General features: G+C 38.7%; 1 protein-coding gene across 6 annotated transcripts in view; it reads left to right on the top strand.

Moving 5' to 3' along the window:
• Positions 1-17,401, top strand: part of ARAP2 (ArfGAP with RhoGAP domain, ankyrin repeat and PH domain 2) — a 197,782-nt gene that overhangs the window by 141,330 nt on the left and 39,051 nt on the right. For 5 of the 6 annotated variants that reach the window (XR_011567142.1, XM_070791264.1, XM_070791262.1 and 2 more), the window contains 2 exons: positions 2,756-2,873; positions 12,705-12,833. Coding sequence is in view for 5 of the 6 variants with exons in the window: in XM_070791264.1 (XP_070647365.1) it covers positions 2,756-2,873; positions 12,705-12,833 (247 nt within the window). In the remaining variant the exon portion in view is untranslated. Of the gene's footprint in view, positions 1-2,755; positions 2,874-12,704; positions 12,834-14,394; positions 16,736-17,401 lie in introns of those variants that run through there. The other variant, XM_070791267.1, reaches the window with a different exon arrangement.

The raw sequence follows: 17,401 nt of genomic DNA, 5'->3' as shown, positions 1-17,401 counted from the left end.
AGAATACTGGAGTGGGAAGATTCTCCAGGGAATCTTCCCAACCCAGGGATTGAACCTGCATCTCCTGCATTGGCAGGTGGATTCTTTACTGCTGAGCCACTAGGAAAGCCGATCCTAGACTTTAGCTTCCAATATTTCAGTGTACTGGAATATGAAATAACTCTTCTCTTCCTTGGTAACTTTAGTTAACCATTTGTTTTGAATTTAAAAGATCCTTTTCATGTTACCATAGTCTGTACTTAGTCAGCCTTAAGAGAGTAAGACTGCTTTCTTTGTGCATAGGATAGAATGCTGCCATCTAACAGTAGAAATTCAGTTTTAGCTTCTTAGCTTTTTTAAAGTGCAAGATAAAACAGAGTCTTAACATTAAATATTTCTGGAATTTAGTTATGTCAAAGATACTGTAATTATTATTTTATATGTGTTTAATGATTACATACGGGGATATTCTCAGTTGGCACAGTGGTAAAGAATCCACCTGCAGTGCAGAAGACACAGATTCGATACCTGGGTCAGGAAGATCCCCTAGAGGAAGCAATGACAATCCATTCTAGTATGGTTGCCTGGACAATCCCATGGACAGAAGAGCCTGGCGATTACAGCCCATGGGGTTGCAAAGGGTTAGACAAACTGAGCGACTAAGCACGCACACACACAAATGATTACATATGATTCTTTGACACTGGTTACTCAGCTGTGGAACTAACACAAGCTGCCTTGCACTCCTTGGCCACGTCTGTTTGTTACACTGAACATGTGATGTTGATCATAGGGGACATGAGGAAGTAGTAGAGATATCTCAGCATATGTCTATCACTTATGCTGAAAGGGATAGTCAAAGCACATGACTTAACTCCACTTACCCATAAACTCTTCACTAGTTCATTTTATCTAATAGAGCCATACCAGAAGTTATTAAAATTGAGCAAAATTTGTATTTTAAGTATATTCATATAAAAGAATGTCCACTTTCACCTACAAAAACTAAATTCTCTTGAAAAACATAGCAAAAACTATATAAAAATAAACATCCAGTTAGTGCTTAAAACTTTGCACAGCTCTTATATTTATTTCAGTCAATCATTACCTCAACCCAAGGAGGTAGGTGAAGCAGTGATGTCTCACGTTCATATGAGTAGAAATGGGAATTAATAACATTAAGGCCTGGATGCAACATTAGTCATGATATTCCAAGTCTGATGTTCATTATATCGGTTTGTGTATCACTTACAGTAATTAATTCCGAAGTGTGTTTTGTAGAGTTCAAGGTGTTCTGAAGAGGGGCCTTGGGTATCACCTGGAACAAGGAAATGAGTTCCAATCTTCCATTCCTGTGTCAACCTGAGGAACTCCCTGCCAACTATTTCACTAGTTTGGTTTCTCAGTAATTTATTTCTTTGTAAGGAAGGGCTATACTTCTTAAAAAATTGTAAAGCCATTCTGATGAGTGACATCACTGAAGTCATTCATCTACTAAGGTTTCTATTCCTTAAAATTCTCTGCTTTTGCCATATGCTATTTTTTTTTCCTTTTAAGGTTGTAATACACTGAGCTTTTCTAAACAGCAAATAATGGACTTCACTGCATCATTAATATATTCCAAGTCAGTGTTAGTCGCTCAGTCATGTCCCAACTCTTTGCGACCCCATGGACTGTAGCACGCTAGGCTCTCTCCAGTCAAGAATACTGGAGTGGGTAGCCATTCCCTTCTCCAGGGGATCTTCCTGACCCAGGAATTGAACCCAGGTCTCCCACTTTTCAGGCAGATTCTTTACCATCTGAGCCACCAGGGAAGCCTAATATATTCCAAAGGTATTCCACGAACTCCAAAAGACAGACTATATGAGTTACCTCTAATGAAAGATGTTTTATATTATTTATATATGTGCAATATGCTTATGATCAATAAAGGACAGGAGAAATGGAAATGAGCACATTTTCTAAGAAATTTTTAATAGGTGCATACTTGTACTGAAAATGTGGAAACAAGGTTGCAGCTGCAGTATTCTCATGCTTAAATCATGTTCTATTTTTTAGCATTGTAACTAAATTCTAATTGGAGAAAACCAACTTGCTTTTGGCCAGTATGCCTGTAAGACTGGTAAAAACAAAAACCGGGAGAAAGCAAATGAGAAACCCCCAAAGTCCCTGAAGAAGGTGGTGTACTTATGCAGTGGTCCAAGGCTCTGAGACTCTCGGAGAGCCGACCCCCAGGCTGACTCTGCAGACTCTGCCCTTGGCCTGAAAGCAGACTTTGGCGTCCCAGCATCTGTCACTTGGCATGGCAGGGCACACCACACACCACTAAACCTGGGGCTTTTTGGCATGGTGGACCGCAGTCAACTGTGTATAATTTAGAGCCCAAACTGAATGAGCCATTTTAGACTGCTGGTTATAGAACTGAGTGAAAAGATTTTTGCCTACAAGGCCATAGGATCCAATATCTGTGGAAGGTCTTTCTGAGTATGAATAGGTATCTTCCCTTTTTGAGTTATTTAATTGTTCACTGAGTTAAAAACAAAAAAATTCTTCCCGATTATATGGGCACTTTTTATACATACATGAAAATGTATTGCATTATGGAGAAGATCTGAATAAGCTGTTTGCCCTAGATGCTTAGAGAAACTAGTTAAACGTACTAAGAGGACACTTATAGTATCATTAGGTGGTAGATGGTGGGCAGGTGTTACCGCCCTAGCGTAAGGCCACTTCTGCGTTTGACGTATATTCTGAAGAAATTTTGCTTCTCTTGCAGATATCTCCTGTGATGGAAGCAGAAGAGTTAACTAATGACATATTAGCAATAAAAAATATAATTCCAACAAAAGATGATATCTGGGCCACATTTGAAGTCATAGAAAATGAAGAGCTCGGTAAGTGGTTCTTATGCTAGGGATTTTTAAATTCCTTAGAGTGTGAAGAAACACTATTTTTCTGAAAAATCATTACTAACATTTTATGTTTTTATAAAGTTTCACATATGACTTTATGACTCCCCTTCTACTTCAGTGCATGAATTGATGTATGTTGGTGCTACTTGAGGTTGCCCTCCTATGATTTTATTATTAAAATAATTAGATTGTTTTATTGACTGTAAGTTTATAGTGTAAAATATTAGTTGTGTATGTTTCTGCCTCACGAAATAAGGCTTCATTTTTAAGAACAGGCAGTGTGATTTGTAACAATATTCTAAATGTCACCACCACCATCCAGCTTATTCCACGTTATTCCTGTATGCTGCTTATTTAACAAGGATACTGATTTAAAAGATTATTATTTTAAAAACTAATTTTGTTTTAAGCCTAGAAGGTTCCTTTTTAATTTTTTACTTTGTCATTTATCTTTAGTAGAGTGGATCAGATATTTTGTCATTTTTTTTAATCTCAGGTACAGAAGAATAAAGAGAGCTTTTAAAATGCGTTGACCACCCCAAGAATAATAAGCCTAACATTCTTATGACACCATTTGGTTTTAAAGACCTCTAGGGAAAAAAAAAAAAGATGCAGAATGTCTTTGTATCTTGACCATCTGTCTAGTTGATACCTGCTTAGGTCTTGGGACTCTTTCAAGTATAGATGTCAAACTGCCAAAAGTAAAATCTCTTGCCACCTGCAAGCTCAATACAAAAATTAAAATTGAACATTAAAAATACCTCATTGCATATTACTAAGAATCTTATAATCAGTGTTAGAATGAAATGGGATTATCAAATACTTTGTCTTTCATTATTCCATCTTGATGTTTTTATTCCTTTATTCTTTTTATCATGCACTATTCTTTAAAAATGTAATTTTTTTTAAAACACTACTTTCCAATATTCATTGCCAGGATTCAGTGACAATGGTCCTTTGGTGTCAGTTCACACTGTCTTCCCCATAGTCAGGCTCAGTCTGGCCTCTCATAAAAGGTGTTTTGCCCAATGACTCCAGCAACCCCCCACCTGCCAAGTCTAGTGGATTGCTTCTGGCTTTACTTTGCTTCTTCTCAGTGTAGCATTTATTGCTAATAACCATTCCCTTTTACTCAAAACGCGTTCACTCTGTTTTCATTGCTGCTTTGATTCTCTTCCTAGTGCTGGAATTGTTTTATCTCGTTTGTCAATTCTTCTTCATCTGTCTATCCCAAAATAGTGGGTTTCTGCTGCTGCTCTGATCTTTTTTACCATCTTTTCTCATTTTGCTTTCTTTAGAAGACAATCACCATAGAAGACAATCACCTCTATACCTTGTGCTTGACTAACACACAAGAAGATGTTGCCCAAGTGCGCCTTTATTCCTCCCCTTCTGGCCCCCTTGTTTACCTCCTTTAAAACCCAGACTAAGGGTTCCATCACACTTTGTCTTGTCGGTTTTGTTTGTTTGTTTTTTATGGTGCCTATCACATGGATTTATTTTTGTCTTTCTTGAGAGCTCTTTAGCGGGAACAAGGGACTCTGTTTCTATCTCTAGTACAGTTTTTATCTCTGACAACAGTGCCTAATAACAGTTGCTATACAATTAAACGGAGAAGGCAATGGCACCCCACTCCAGTACTCTTGCCTGGAAGGTCCCATGGATGGAGGAGCCTGGTGGGCTGCAGTCTGTGGGGTCGCTAAGAGTCAGACATGACTGAGCGACTTCACTTTCACTTTTCACTTTCATGCATTGGAGAATACAGTGGCAACCCACTCCAGTGTTCTTGCCTGGAAAATCCCAGGGACAGGGGAGCCTGGTGGGCTGCCGTCTATGGGGTCGCACGGAGTCGGACACGACTGAAGCGACTTAGCGGCAGCATACAATTAAAATCTTTTGCATAAGTGAAGCATAATTTTGTATTACTGTATAGTTCACTAGTGTTAAAGTCTTGACTTTGGTTGTTTAATTTCAAGAAGTGGGTAGGTTACCAGCTTTATTTGTGAGTAAAAGATAACTGTCAGTACTACTGCCTAAATTATCTTTGTAAATCACAAATAGGTTCATATTATTTTAAAATAATTTAAAACCTTTTCATTATTAGAGAAAAGACAGTCTCATCAATAAGTTGTACTGGAAAAACTGGACAGCCACATGTAAAAGAATCAAATTAGAACATTTTCTTACACTGTATACAAAAATAAATTTAAAATGGATTCAAGACTTAAATGTAAGACCTGAAACCTTAACACTCCTAGAATGTAGGCAGAACACTCTTTGACATAAATTGTAGCAGTATCTTTTGGGTCTGTCTTCCAAGGCAATAGAAACAAAAGAAAAAATAAATAGTGCTGAAGAATTGATGCTTTTCAACTGTGGTGTTGGAGAAGACTTTTGAGAGTCCCTTGGACTTCAAGGAGATCCAACCAGTGCATCCTAAAGGAGATCAGTCCTGAGTGTTCATTGGAAGGACTGATGTTGAAGCTGAAACTCCAGTACTTCAGCCACCTGATGTGAAGAGCTAACTCATTTGAAAAGACCCTGATGCTGGGAAAGATTGAAGGCAGGAGGAGAAGGGCACGACAGAGGATGAGATGGTTGGATGGCATCACCGACTCAATGGACATGAGTTTGGGTAAACTCCGGGAGTTGCTGATGGACAGGGATATCTGGTGTGCTGCGGTCCATGTGGTCACAAAAAGTTGGACACGACTGAGCGACTGAACTGAATTAAACTTCGTAGCTTGTATACAGCAAAGAAAACCATCAACAAAAATGAAAAGACTGCCTACAGAATGGGAGAAAGTATTTGCAAATCATACATCTGTTAAGAGGTTAATAGCCAAAATATCTAAATAACCCCTACAAATCAATAGCAAAAAAAAAAAAAAAAAATCCACAAACAATTAAAAATGGGCAGAAGATCTGAATAGACATGTTTCCAAAGGAAACATGCAGATGGCTGACCAGTGCATGAAGAGATGCTCAGCATCACTAATCATCAGGGAAATGTATTGCTAAATCAAAACCACAGTGATATATCATCTCACAGTTGTCAAAATGGCTGTCATCAAAAAGTCTATAAATAGCAAATGTTGGTGAGGATGTGGAGAAAAAAAAGAACCTTCATATACTGTTGATTATGTAAATTGGTATAGGCACTATGGAAAACAGTGTGGAGGTTCCTCAAAAAAACTAAGAATAGAATTACTGTCTGATCTCGCAGTTCCACTCATGGGTGCATATCTGGAAAAGATAAAAATGTGATTTGAAAAGATACCTGCTGCCCAGTGTTGACAGTGGCATTGTTTACAAATATGCTTGTAGACGAGCAACCACTGGGAGATCTCAAAGGCCTCCTTAGCTCTTAGATAGCTGATGGTCTCCTCTATGCTTCTGTTGCTGTTGATTTTTTAGGAAGTCAACAGCAGAACAATGAATCATGGATTTGGGGTAGTCATCCTCTCCCTACCCTTGTTTCTCTCAAGGGTTGAGTTAAAGGATAGCCCCATCTCTCAGTTCTGGAGGTCTGTGCCTTTGGGCATTTGTTCTCCAAAATGAGAGGAATAATCCAAATGGGTGAAGATAGGAAGGAATTATATATATAGCTGGTACAGAGATTGCACTATATCTGGAAACACTCTTTTTAAATTTCTTCTGGGAAAATGAAGGGATGCTTATCCTGAAAATGACTAATTATCAACTTGCATGTGCCAATTAGTATATCACAAATGGTAACACTGGAGTCAGGTGTTGTTTTTTTTTTTTTTTTTGGTTCCTTCTAATTAAAGAAAAGTTGATGAAACTATAAAAAGACTAGGAGACTTCAAGCTGTTTTGACTGGTAAATGTCCAGATATATAATCAAAGGAACACCCCATGTACATCAAGAAAGAGTACATCTGATGGAGTTAGGAATTCAAATTTGGCATGGTCTTAATGTTTGGTCAACCATTCAAGTTGAAATTTCCCAAAGAGAAAACTAAGATTATTTTCACTGCTTTTAGAGGAACACAGCTAAGAAAGCAACAAAGGGACCTGTGATTATGTTGACTTACTGGAGCAGATGGGACCTGTGGAGCCACCTGACCTTCTGAAATATTAAGAGCTTTATTTCTAGTAACATGCAGGGAAGATAAAGTGAAATGTAAAAAGAAGATATAAGTGAAGGCATTGGTAGTCCATAAGATTGTGGTTGATAGGAAGAATGTCAGCAAGGAATTGGTGCTTTATCTAATGTAAATATAAATACTCCAAGTAACCAAAGCAACCAAAAATAAATAAGTAAATGAATAAATAAGCAAGTGAACCAAAAGTGCTGGATTTTATTTTCACTGCCTGTAAACTTTAAAACCATAGTTCTCTACCTAGTCATTTCCAATGCCTCCTTTGTATAATAGATATTTTGTTTGTTCCCTTTATTATCTTGAGAGACTCTACTAGAGTGGGTAGCATTCCCTTCTCCAGGGGCTATTCCTGACCCAGGGATCAAAACCAGGGAGGGAGATTTTTTACCATCTGAGCCACCAGGGAAGCCCATGTAAGTGCTCTGACCTTTCTATATGGTTGAAGATAATGAAAATAGATTCTTAAGTTTATAAATGGAATTATCATAGATATGATAGCTACAAATTCAGACTGATATAAGCATGTCAATTTGTGACTCATGTATCATTAGCAGAATTGCCATCATTGGTGAAATGGTGTCTTAGTTTGTTTAGCCTGCTATAACAGAATTGGGATCTTCCCTGGTGGCTCAGACAGTAAAGTATCTGCCTACAATGTGGGTAGGCCTGGGTTCGATCCCTGGGTTGGGAAGATCCCCTGGAGAAGGAAATGGCAACCCACTCCAGTACTCTTGCCTGGAAAATCCCACGGGTGGAGGACACTGGCAGGCTACAGTCCATGGGGTCACAAAGAGTCGGACACGACTGAGAGATTTCACTTCACTTCACTTCACAACAGAATTACACAGGAGAAATTTATTTCTTACATTTCTGGAGGCTAGAAAGTCCAAGACCAAAGTGCCAGCAGACTTGTTGCTTGGTGAGGGGCTGCTTCTTGGATGACAGATGGCCATCTTTTCACTGAATCTTCACATGATGAAATGGAACTTTGTGGGATTCCTTTTATATAAGAGCATTAAGCCCATTGGGGCTTCCCTCATGGCTCACCAGTAAAGAATCTGCCTGCCAGTGCAGCAGACACGAGTTCAATCCCTGGGTCAGGAAGATGCCCTGGAGAAGAAAATGGCAACACATTCCAGTATTCTTGCCTGGGAAATCCCATGGACAAAGGAGGCTGGTGGGCTACAGTCCATGGGGTCACAGAGTCAGACACAACTTAGCAACTAAACAACAACAAACCCATTTAGGGGGACTCCACCCTCATGATTTAATCACCTCCCAAAGCCCCTCCATCTAATACTGTCACATTGGGAATTACTTCAACCTATGAACTGGGGGAGTGGGGAAACAGCCAAGCTACAGCAGGTGGTAAACAACTCTTAGCAAAATTCTGACAAAGCACAATTATTATTTTTTCTTTTTTTGCTTTTGTAGTACTCAAGATTCATGGAGAAAATACATCATGTTAAATCCATATAAAATATTTTGAGAATTTATATTAAGGCTAGTTAGATTCTAAGCTGTTAGTTTATAAGTAGGATTTCCTTCTAAATGAGTGTCTGAGACATTGGAAACTTGTGCTAGACAGAGAACAAGCCTTTCTTTGTCTCATCCTTTGAAAGATGCCAGGCATTCTTGACACACTGCCACCAGTGGGTCTTGGTGCCAGGACAAGCTGAAACCCACCTTGGGAGAGGGTATCATTTTTTACCATACTCCTGGTATTTCAATGCTTCACTTTAAGAATGAACCGGTATCCTACCAACGTAGCACTCTACCCCTTAGCTCCTTCTATGCTGAAAAAAGTTAACTGCTCAGGGGCCTCATTTAAGTGGGCTTCCTCACTGAGAGGCTCAAGTTGGTGAAGTAGCTACTTTCTACATAGCAGCATCATAACAAAATGTTCTCTTCCTGCTCGTATCTACCATGAAATGGAAGATCAGTTCATTTTTATTCAGAGTCTTTCTGGTCCTTCTCTTGATTGACAGGGTGCTGTCATCCTCTGAGAGACTTGCATGGCTCTAGATTTGACACTAAAATTATAATTATTAAGGAAGTCTCTGGAAATCCTATGTCGTTACTGCCAGAAATTTAAGGATAACACCAATTGTCTCAGGTGGAAATGAATAGTTCTCTGTTTAATGAGGCCGGCCAGTTTTAATTCTACAGACAAGATTTTAAAATATTGAGAACATGACCTAGCTAGCTAAAGAACCACCTCCACACCGTTCTTAAATGATCACGCTGAATTTTCAGCAAAAAATTTAATGCTCTAGATAGTGTGAGTGGGTGCATGCTAAGTCACTACAGCCATGTCCCTCTCTTCATGACCCTGTAGACTGTAGCCCACCAGGTTCCTCTCTCCATGTGATTCTCCAGCCAAGAATACTGAAGTGGATTGCCATCCCCTCCTCCAGGGATAAACAGTGTACAAATCGGGTTTTTGTTTTTTTTTCCCCTAGTAATACCCTAATGCCAGCTGACTTACGTAATTTATCGTGACAGATGGTTGTAAATGTAACTGTTAACAAAAACTTGTTTACTTGTAGGAATTTATATTCCAACAACATTTGATGACTCAGTCCATTTTTCCTGTCTCTTAACTCCTTTATAATTGTGTCATTTGACAGTCTAATAAGTATTTATCTTTTCATCCTATTTTTCAGCTCAATTTTTATGCAGGAACTTGGATCTTCAGGATTTTCATTCTCTTGAATTAATACTGATGTGAAAAACATACTTGGCTAATTTTTGCCAATCTATATTTGCTTCTCCCTCTGCTGTGATATATTTCAGTATAACTAAGAGTACCTTTAAGGTATCACTGTTGTATCTACTGGTAATAGTGACCCTCTTTAATACAAATGTTCTAATATTTGGAAGTGTCATTACAAATTCTTATAATAAAGGAGAGTAAGCTTTTTATTTCAATCCAGGTAGTTTTGCAGTAAGAAGAGCATTCCTACCTCCAAGCCAACTGCAGTATGATAAATTTCTTGACATAAAGGATGTTGAAACTATCTTATTTACTTACTGTCTTCTCACTAAGGATAGGAAAGTGAAGGAGAAAGTGTCAGTTGGCATTGTTTTTCACTTTGCATATATTACCTTTTGTCCTCAGAAATATCTTGGTGAGTTGATACTTTTTCCCCAAAATTACATATGTGAAAATCATCATGGGGAGGTTTACATATCTGTACAAAATAAAACCAAATGTAATAGTTATGATTTGGAGCTTGGGGCTGTAAAGTCAGATAGATTTGAGAATCAAATCTCTGTTCCTCACTTGAATCAGCTGTTTGATTTTAGGCAAGTAGATGAATCTCTCTGATTCTTGGGTTCTTTAACATGTAATATAAATAATGATAATTTGTAATGAAAAGTGTTTTAAGAGTTGAAAACAGTAATTGATGTAAGGTGGCCAGTGCATAGTATGTTGATACATAGTTGGTATTCTAGAAATGGCAACTGTTAACAGGGTAAGTAGCATCCCCGAGTTTTCAAGTAGTGTCCCATGATTTTTGCCAAACCTTTTATAAATTTATTTTAAAAAACAGGATTAAAGTAGCACAAAAGATTTTCCCTGATTTTCAAAGAAGTATATATGTCGGCTGATCCATTTACAATTATTTACTGTTAATTTATGGATTACCATAGAAATTTGTAAGGTATTTTATTCCCCAAGTATTTATTATTGAACATCTATTATGTACTCAGCACTCTGCTTTGTGAAAGAGATATATTTATAAATAAGAAATAGGTTTGTCTCCAAGATGTATGACTTAGTTGCTCTGTGTTTTGTTGTTGTTGTTGTTTGCAATCACCTCACAAAGCCTAGGCTTACACCAAGATGCACAGAATGCAGAACTGCATTTCACTGTACTGAATAGAAAGCAAAAAATCTAGTTATTTACACTGGAAGGAAAAAAACAAGTTCCAGAATGCTGTGCTAATAAAAGGGAGACCAGTACTAAAGAGAATGTGATACATTTGGTCTTTTTTATTACTTGGGACTTTATGTATACATGGGTAATATACAAGTGTGATGCTGTTGACATAGACTTTGTTGTTGGCATTACTACTTTAACCAAAAACAAAAACCCTAGTAGGAGGTTATGAAAGAGTTGAGTTGACTTATAAAGGCTGTGGTGCCAGCAAACTTACATCAACATCTTCACGTTAGAGTTTATGTTCTTGCTATTTCAGTTATGCTGTTTTCAGTACACTATGAAAAGACTTGATTTTTTTCCCCCCCAGCATATGCTTCTGTTACAAGATTTTATTAAGTGATTAGCATATTTTGACCAGGCTCCCCAGGTGGCACTAGTGGGAAAGAAGCCACCTGCCAATGCAGGAGACTCGGGTTTGATCCCGAGGTTGGGAATAGGAAATGACAACTCACTCCATATTCTTGCCTGGAAAATCCATGGACAGAGGATCCTGGCTGGCTACAGTTCATGGGGTTGCAGAGAGTCAGACATGACCGAGCACGCATGCACACACACATGCATATTTTGATCAGCAAAAACTTTGCTATGAAATTTGATTGTAATTCTAAAAACCTATGGGGTTTTTTGGTTAATTAACTCTATGTTAAGAACTTGTGATATATTTTAAAGTATGGTTGCATAAAACAGAATATATATGGATGAGTATTTATCAAGGAGAAATTGTAAAGATGTGACCAACTTTTTGCTTGTTAGCCTATTATATGAACTGTTAATGGATAATATTGCTGCATGTTTCTGATTGATATTTCCACTAATAGTTAAACTGAAATTAGTCAGTACTGTTTGATAAGGATTATATTCTGTTCTTTTTGAAGTTATACTTTATAATTTCATATAAGTTGATTATCAGCTATAAGTTGTTCACTAGTGTTGATCAGAAATTATGCTAGCCTTGTTGGGATAAACAAAGGATTTATACTTAGTACTGGGCCAATTACTAGTACTTTTACAAATATTTAATTGTGTGTGCAAACAGGCATTTTTCTATAAGCAAACTAGAATGTTGTTTAAATTAAAAAGTAGAGTAATTCACTAATTTGTTTTATAGAAAGGTAGCTTTTTTCCTGAGATTTTTATATAAAGAATGCTATGCTCTGCTGTGCTTGGTCGCTCAGTTGTGACTGACTTTTTGTGACCCCATGTACTGTATGTAGCCTGCCAGGCTCCTCTGTCCATGGAAATTCTCCAGGCAAGAATACTTGAGTGGGTTGCCATGCCTTCCTCCAGGGGATCTTCCCAACCAGGGATCAAACCCAGGTCTCCCACATTGCAGGCAGATTCTTTACCGTCAGAGCCACCAGGGAAGCACATGAATACTGGAGCCCATAACCTATCCCTTCTCCAGGGGATGTTCCCAACTCAGGAATCAAACCGGGGTCTCCTGCATTGCAGGCAGATTCTTTACCAGCTGAGCTACCAGGGAAGCCCCATCTAAAGAATAACACCTTATAGTTTACTAACAAACAGATGTCCCTGTACAGATTTATTTATACAGTGAATTTTATTATGTGATTAATGCTGTTCCAGGTATCCTGTATGTAGTCCTAGCACTATTCTTGTGTACTATAAGATACAGTCATGCTTGTAATGCACAGAGCTTTTTAAAAGGACGTTTTAAATTTTATAATCAAAAAAAGTTAAGACTTTTTTGGTAATTTATTTATTTTTTTTTTGCAGAACGTCCTCTTCACTACACAGAAAATGTGTTGGAACAGGTGCTTCGATGGAGTTCATTAGCTGAACCTGGCTCTGCTTATCTTGTAGTGAAGAGATTCTTAACCATTGACACAATTAAACACTATAATGGTAGGTGCTGCTATTTCACATTCCAACTATGATTGAAAATTCAAGTGGTTAAAGGACAATTATTATGGCACAGGTGTTACTTGAAAATGTAAAAAATGGGTAGCTAAATGCAGAATCTACTCACATGTTATTGCAGAATAGAAAGAAGAATATATAGACCAAGTGCCACGATCAGACTTTCCTGGTGGGTAGCACTGTGATATTAGGTGGTTATTTTGATGGTATCAAGGTAAAGATTCTGCAGGAATGATTCTTCTTTTTAAGTTTTTGTTTGTTTGTTTTATTGTCATGCTTGGGTGTTTTCCTAATTTTTGGATAGATGGTGAATCATCCTGAGTTATGTTTACATTTGAAAGTTCTCTGGGCATTCAAGAAGTACAAGCTCTGAGATTGTGTGCTTGTTAAAATCCTCACTTATTTTGCCATAATATTGGAAAACAAATATAAAAAAATACTTCTAATAATGATATTTTCTATCCAACTGGGAGAAGACATGTACACATGTAAGGTTAAGTCAGAAGTTAGCTAACATGGGGGAACTATGGAAGACACTCTCTGAACTTGTTTGACATCTCAGAAAACTTTCATTTTGAAACTTTGATTTTTCTGTTATGTTGACATTAGCTGACAGATTAGAAAGAGATTTCCTGCCACACAGTCTATAAACCAACTCTGAAAGCAGAGGATTCAAATTTTATTAGATGAAATTTACCACAGCTTTTCTAATTCATATTCATAATAACCATTACTATTTATTAATCATGTATTTTATTAACTGAGCTCCTTACATACCAAAACTCATTTAAAACTTTTTTTTTAATTTCTCCATGAGTTATATTATCATTTGAATTTTACAAATGAGGAAAGAGCTCAAAGAAATTAAGTAACTTGCCTCCAGTTCACATATTTATTAAATCCAGTAAGTGTCCTACATATGAAACTGCAAGATGCAAACTTTCAAATATATGAATGTGCCTTTGCATGTCCAGTCACGTAAGTTAGTTCATGTGTCTGGCGTGCACTGCCACATGCGTACATCCTCTACCGTTGGTTTTGCTTTGTGTGCTTTACTGTACTGTATACAGTACAGTCGGAGAAGGCAATGGCACCCCACTCCAGTACCCTTGCCTGGAAAATCCTGTGGACGGAGGAGCCTGGTAGGCTGCAGTCCATGGGGTCGCTAAGAGTCGGACACGACTCAGCGACTTCACTTTCACTTTTCACTTTCATGCATTGGAGAAGGAAATGGCAACCCACTCCAGTGTTCTTGCCTGGAGAATCCCGGGGACGGGGGAGCCTGGTGGGCTGCCGTCTATGGGGTCGCACAGAGTTGGACACGACTGAAGCGACTTAGCAGCATAGAGTACAGTAGTACAGTATCTTTATTTCAAGCCCAGGGTGTCTGGAAGCAAGCCTAAAAATAGCAGTGATGTAACAGTACTGCTATTCTGTGCCAAGTGATAACCATGGAAACAAAAGTGAAAATAATTGAGAGAGTGGAGTGAGGTGAAAAGATGATAGACATCGCTCATTCTTACGACATGAATTGTTTGACCGTCAGCACAATTCTAAAGAGCAAGGACAAGATCATGGAACATGTGACGTCTGCTGTGCGATGATGTCAACGATAATATCAAAGAAACGTGCAAGAGTGATGGAGGAGATGGAGAACTTTCTCAGTGTGTGGATGCAGGATCAGCATCAGTGTGGAGGGCCATGCAGTTTAATGCTGATTCAAGAGAAAGTGAAAAGCCTTTATGAAGGCTTGAAGAAGAAATACTGTGAAAATTAGAGGGTGCATTTTTTAATGTTAGCAACAGCTGGTTTCATCAGTTCAAGGCTAGAGCCAACCTTCACAACATAAAAGTCACTAGGCAGTGAGTGCAGATAGCTTTCTGGGAATTTCCTGAAATGCTTTAGGGAATTATTGCTGAAGACACATATTTACCCAAGCAGGTTTTTAATATGGATAAGACAGGGCTGTACTGGAAGAGGATGCCAGACTGAAGTTACATCTGTACGGAGAAAAGTTGATGCCAGGCTGTAAAGCAACAAAGGATAGGCTAATTATGTTGTTTGGTGGCAATGCTTCTGGTGATATCAAGCGGAGACCTCTCTTAGTTTATCATTTGGAGAACCCAAGAGCCCTTAAAAATAAAGCCAGGAGCTCTCTTCCTATTGTGTGGAAGAGTAACCCCAAAGCCTAGGTTACACAGGGCATCTTCCAAGATTGATTTTTCCACCACAGTATCCCAAAGGGATAGAAATCTTACTTGGAGGACGTCCCATTCAACATTCTTTTGTGGCTTGACAGTGCTCCAGGCCACTCCCCACTCATGGACAGTTTTCATCCCATCTTCAAAGCAGTGCATCTTCCACTGAATACTATGTTGCTCACCCAACCTGTGGACCATTATAGCAACTTGCAAGAAATATTATTTATGACACAATATTCATCAGGCAGTAAAGGTGAATGATGAATCAGGAACAACCTTGAAACAATTTCGGAAGGACTCTTAACATCTACAAGGCCATTCATTTTTTTTTTTTTTTACTTCCCTTGGCGTGAGGTTACTGCTGTCACCATGAATGGGGTTTGGGAGAACCTTTGCCTACAATTTGTTCATGATTTTCTTGGATTTGAGAAGGTAGAGGAGGAGTCAATCTTTGGCAACTTAGTGACCCTCAGCGAGAAGCTGAAGCTAGATCTGCAAGAAGATAACTTCATTGAACTCCTTGCTGTCAACACAAGAGGCTTATTAATGAACACCTGATGGAATTGGAGTCCCAGAGAAACAATGGAGAGAGACAAGAGAAAGAAAAAGTAATTAAAGAACTGAAGAGAGTCACAATTCAGGAAACGGCAAGGGATTTTCTTTATAAGAGGAGTAACTGTTTTTAAGGCACAGACTCAATATAGAACGGTACACAAATCTTGCAACAGCCATTCAGAATGCAGTCCAGTGCCACCATGCCACCTATGATGAGAAGAAAAAAAAAGAGCTACCACCCAGACATTACTGGATTGTTTTTTCAAGAGAGTAGGTGGAATTGAACCCAGCAAGGAACCAGAACCTGTGCCATCATCAGGCATGAGTGAAATTTCAGCTTTCCCTCTGTCTCCTATTGCTGATGGTCCTTCAGCTGTACCATCTCCCACCTCTTCTTCCTCCTCAAGTCAGTTAATTCTTCTTGCCTGTTTATTCCATGCCAGCCCCTGTATTCCAGCTGTACTGTACTTTTCAAGGTGCTGTACTGTACTTTTCAAGGTACAGTACTGTAAGGTTAAAAATGTTTTATTTTTGAGTTTGCTTTTTATGTATTATTTGCATGAAAAAATATTATAAACCTATTATAGTACAGTACTGTATAGCTCATTGGGTTGGGTACCTAGGCTAACTTTGTAGGGCTTATGAACAAACTGGATTTGTGAGTGTGCTCTCAGAACAGAGCCCCTTTGTATGTAGTGACTTGCCATACTGGATTTGAGTACAGGTTAGTTTTACTTCTAATTAAAAAAAAAAAAGTTGGGGAGGTTGGTACAGCTCTTAAACGTGGTAAAGCTAACTGGTGTGATTGCAGACTCTTAACTAGTAGTGACAAATCAGTAAGTTCTTAACTGTACCAGCTAGTCTGTGTTTCTGTTTTTGTGATAATGTTTTGGTGTGTTCTGGCTACTGCAGTAGACTGGGTGGCTCATGGTATATGTGCGCTCAGTCATGTCCAACCCTTTGTGACCCCATGGACTGTAGCCCACCAGGCTCCTCTGTCCATGAAATTTTCCAGGCAAGAATACTGGAGCGGGTTGCCATTTGCTTGTCCAGGGAATCTTCCTGATTCAGGGATCGAACCTGAGTCTCCTGCGTCTCCTGCTTTGCAGATGGATGGCTCATAAACAGAAATTAATCTCTTACATTCTGAAGACTAGAAGTCTAACATCAGATGTCAGCCTGGCCAAGTTCTGGTGAGAGTCCTCCTCCAGGCTATAGACAGGGGACTTCTTGTATCCTCCCAGGGTGAAGAGCAGAGGGAGGAAGCAAGTTCTCTGTGACTCTTTGTTGTGGTTGTTCTTTAGTTGCTAAGTCATATGCAACTCTTTGTGACCCTGTGGATTGTAGCTTGCCAGCCTCCTCTGTCCATGGGATTTCCCAGGCAAGGATACTGAAGTGGGTTGCCATTTTCTACTCTAGGGGATCTCCCCCCACCCTCCGCCCCACCAGGTATCTACCCAGCATCTCCTGCATTGGCTGGCGAATTCTTTACCACTGAGCCATCAGGGAAGACCCTCTGTGACTCTTTCAAGGACGTGAATTCCATTCCTGAAGATCCCACCCTCATGACCTCATCTAATCCTAATTACCTCCCAAAGGCCCCAAACTTCTTAATACTGTGTAGGTAGGTTTCAACATATGAATTTGGGGAAGCATAAATATTGGGTCCTAACTCGGCCCTTCATATCTTTTAATTACATAAAAGTATTTTTACAAAATGCAGACTTCTATGTCATTCTGGTCTTATTAGCATCAAAATAGAACAGGTGTTCATTTTGCTATAGAAATTAATCTATT

Source organism: Bos indicus, chromosome 6 (genome assembly GCF_029378745.1).
Source record: "Bos indicus isolate NIAB-ARS_2022 breed Sahiwal x Tharparkar chromosome 6, NIAB-ARS_B.indTharparkar_mat_pri_1.0, whole genome shotgun sequence".
NCBI lineage: Eukaryota > Metazoa > Chordata > Mammalia > Artiodactyla > Bovidae > Bos > Bos indicus.
This window is presented reverse-complemented; position numbering and strand designations above follow the sequence as displayed.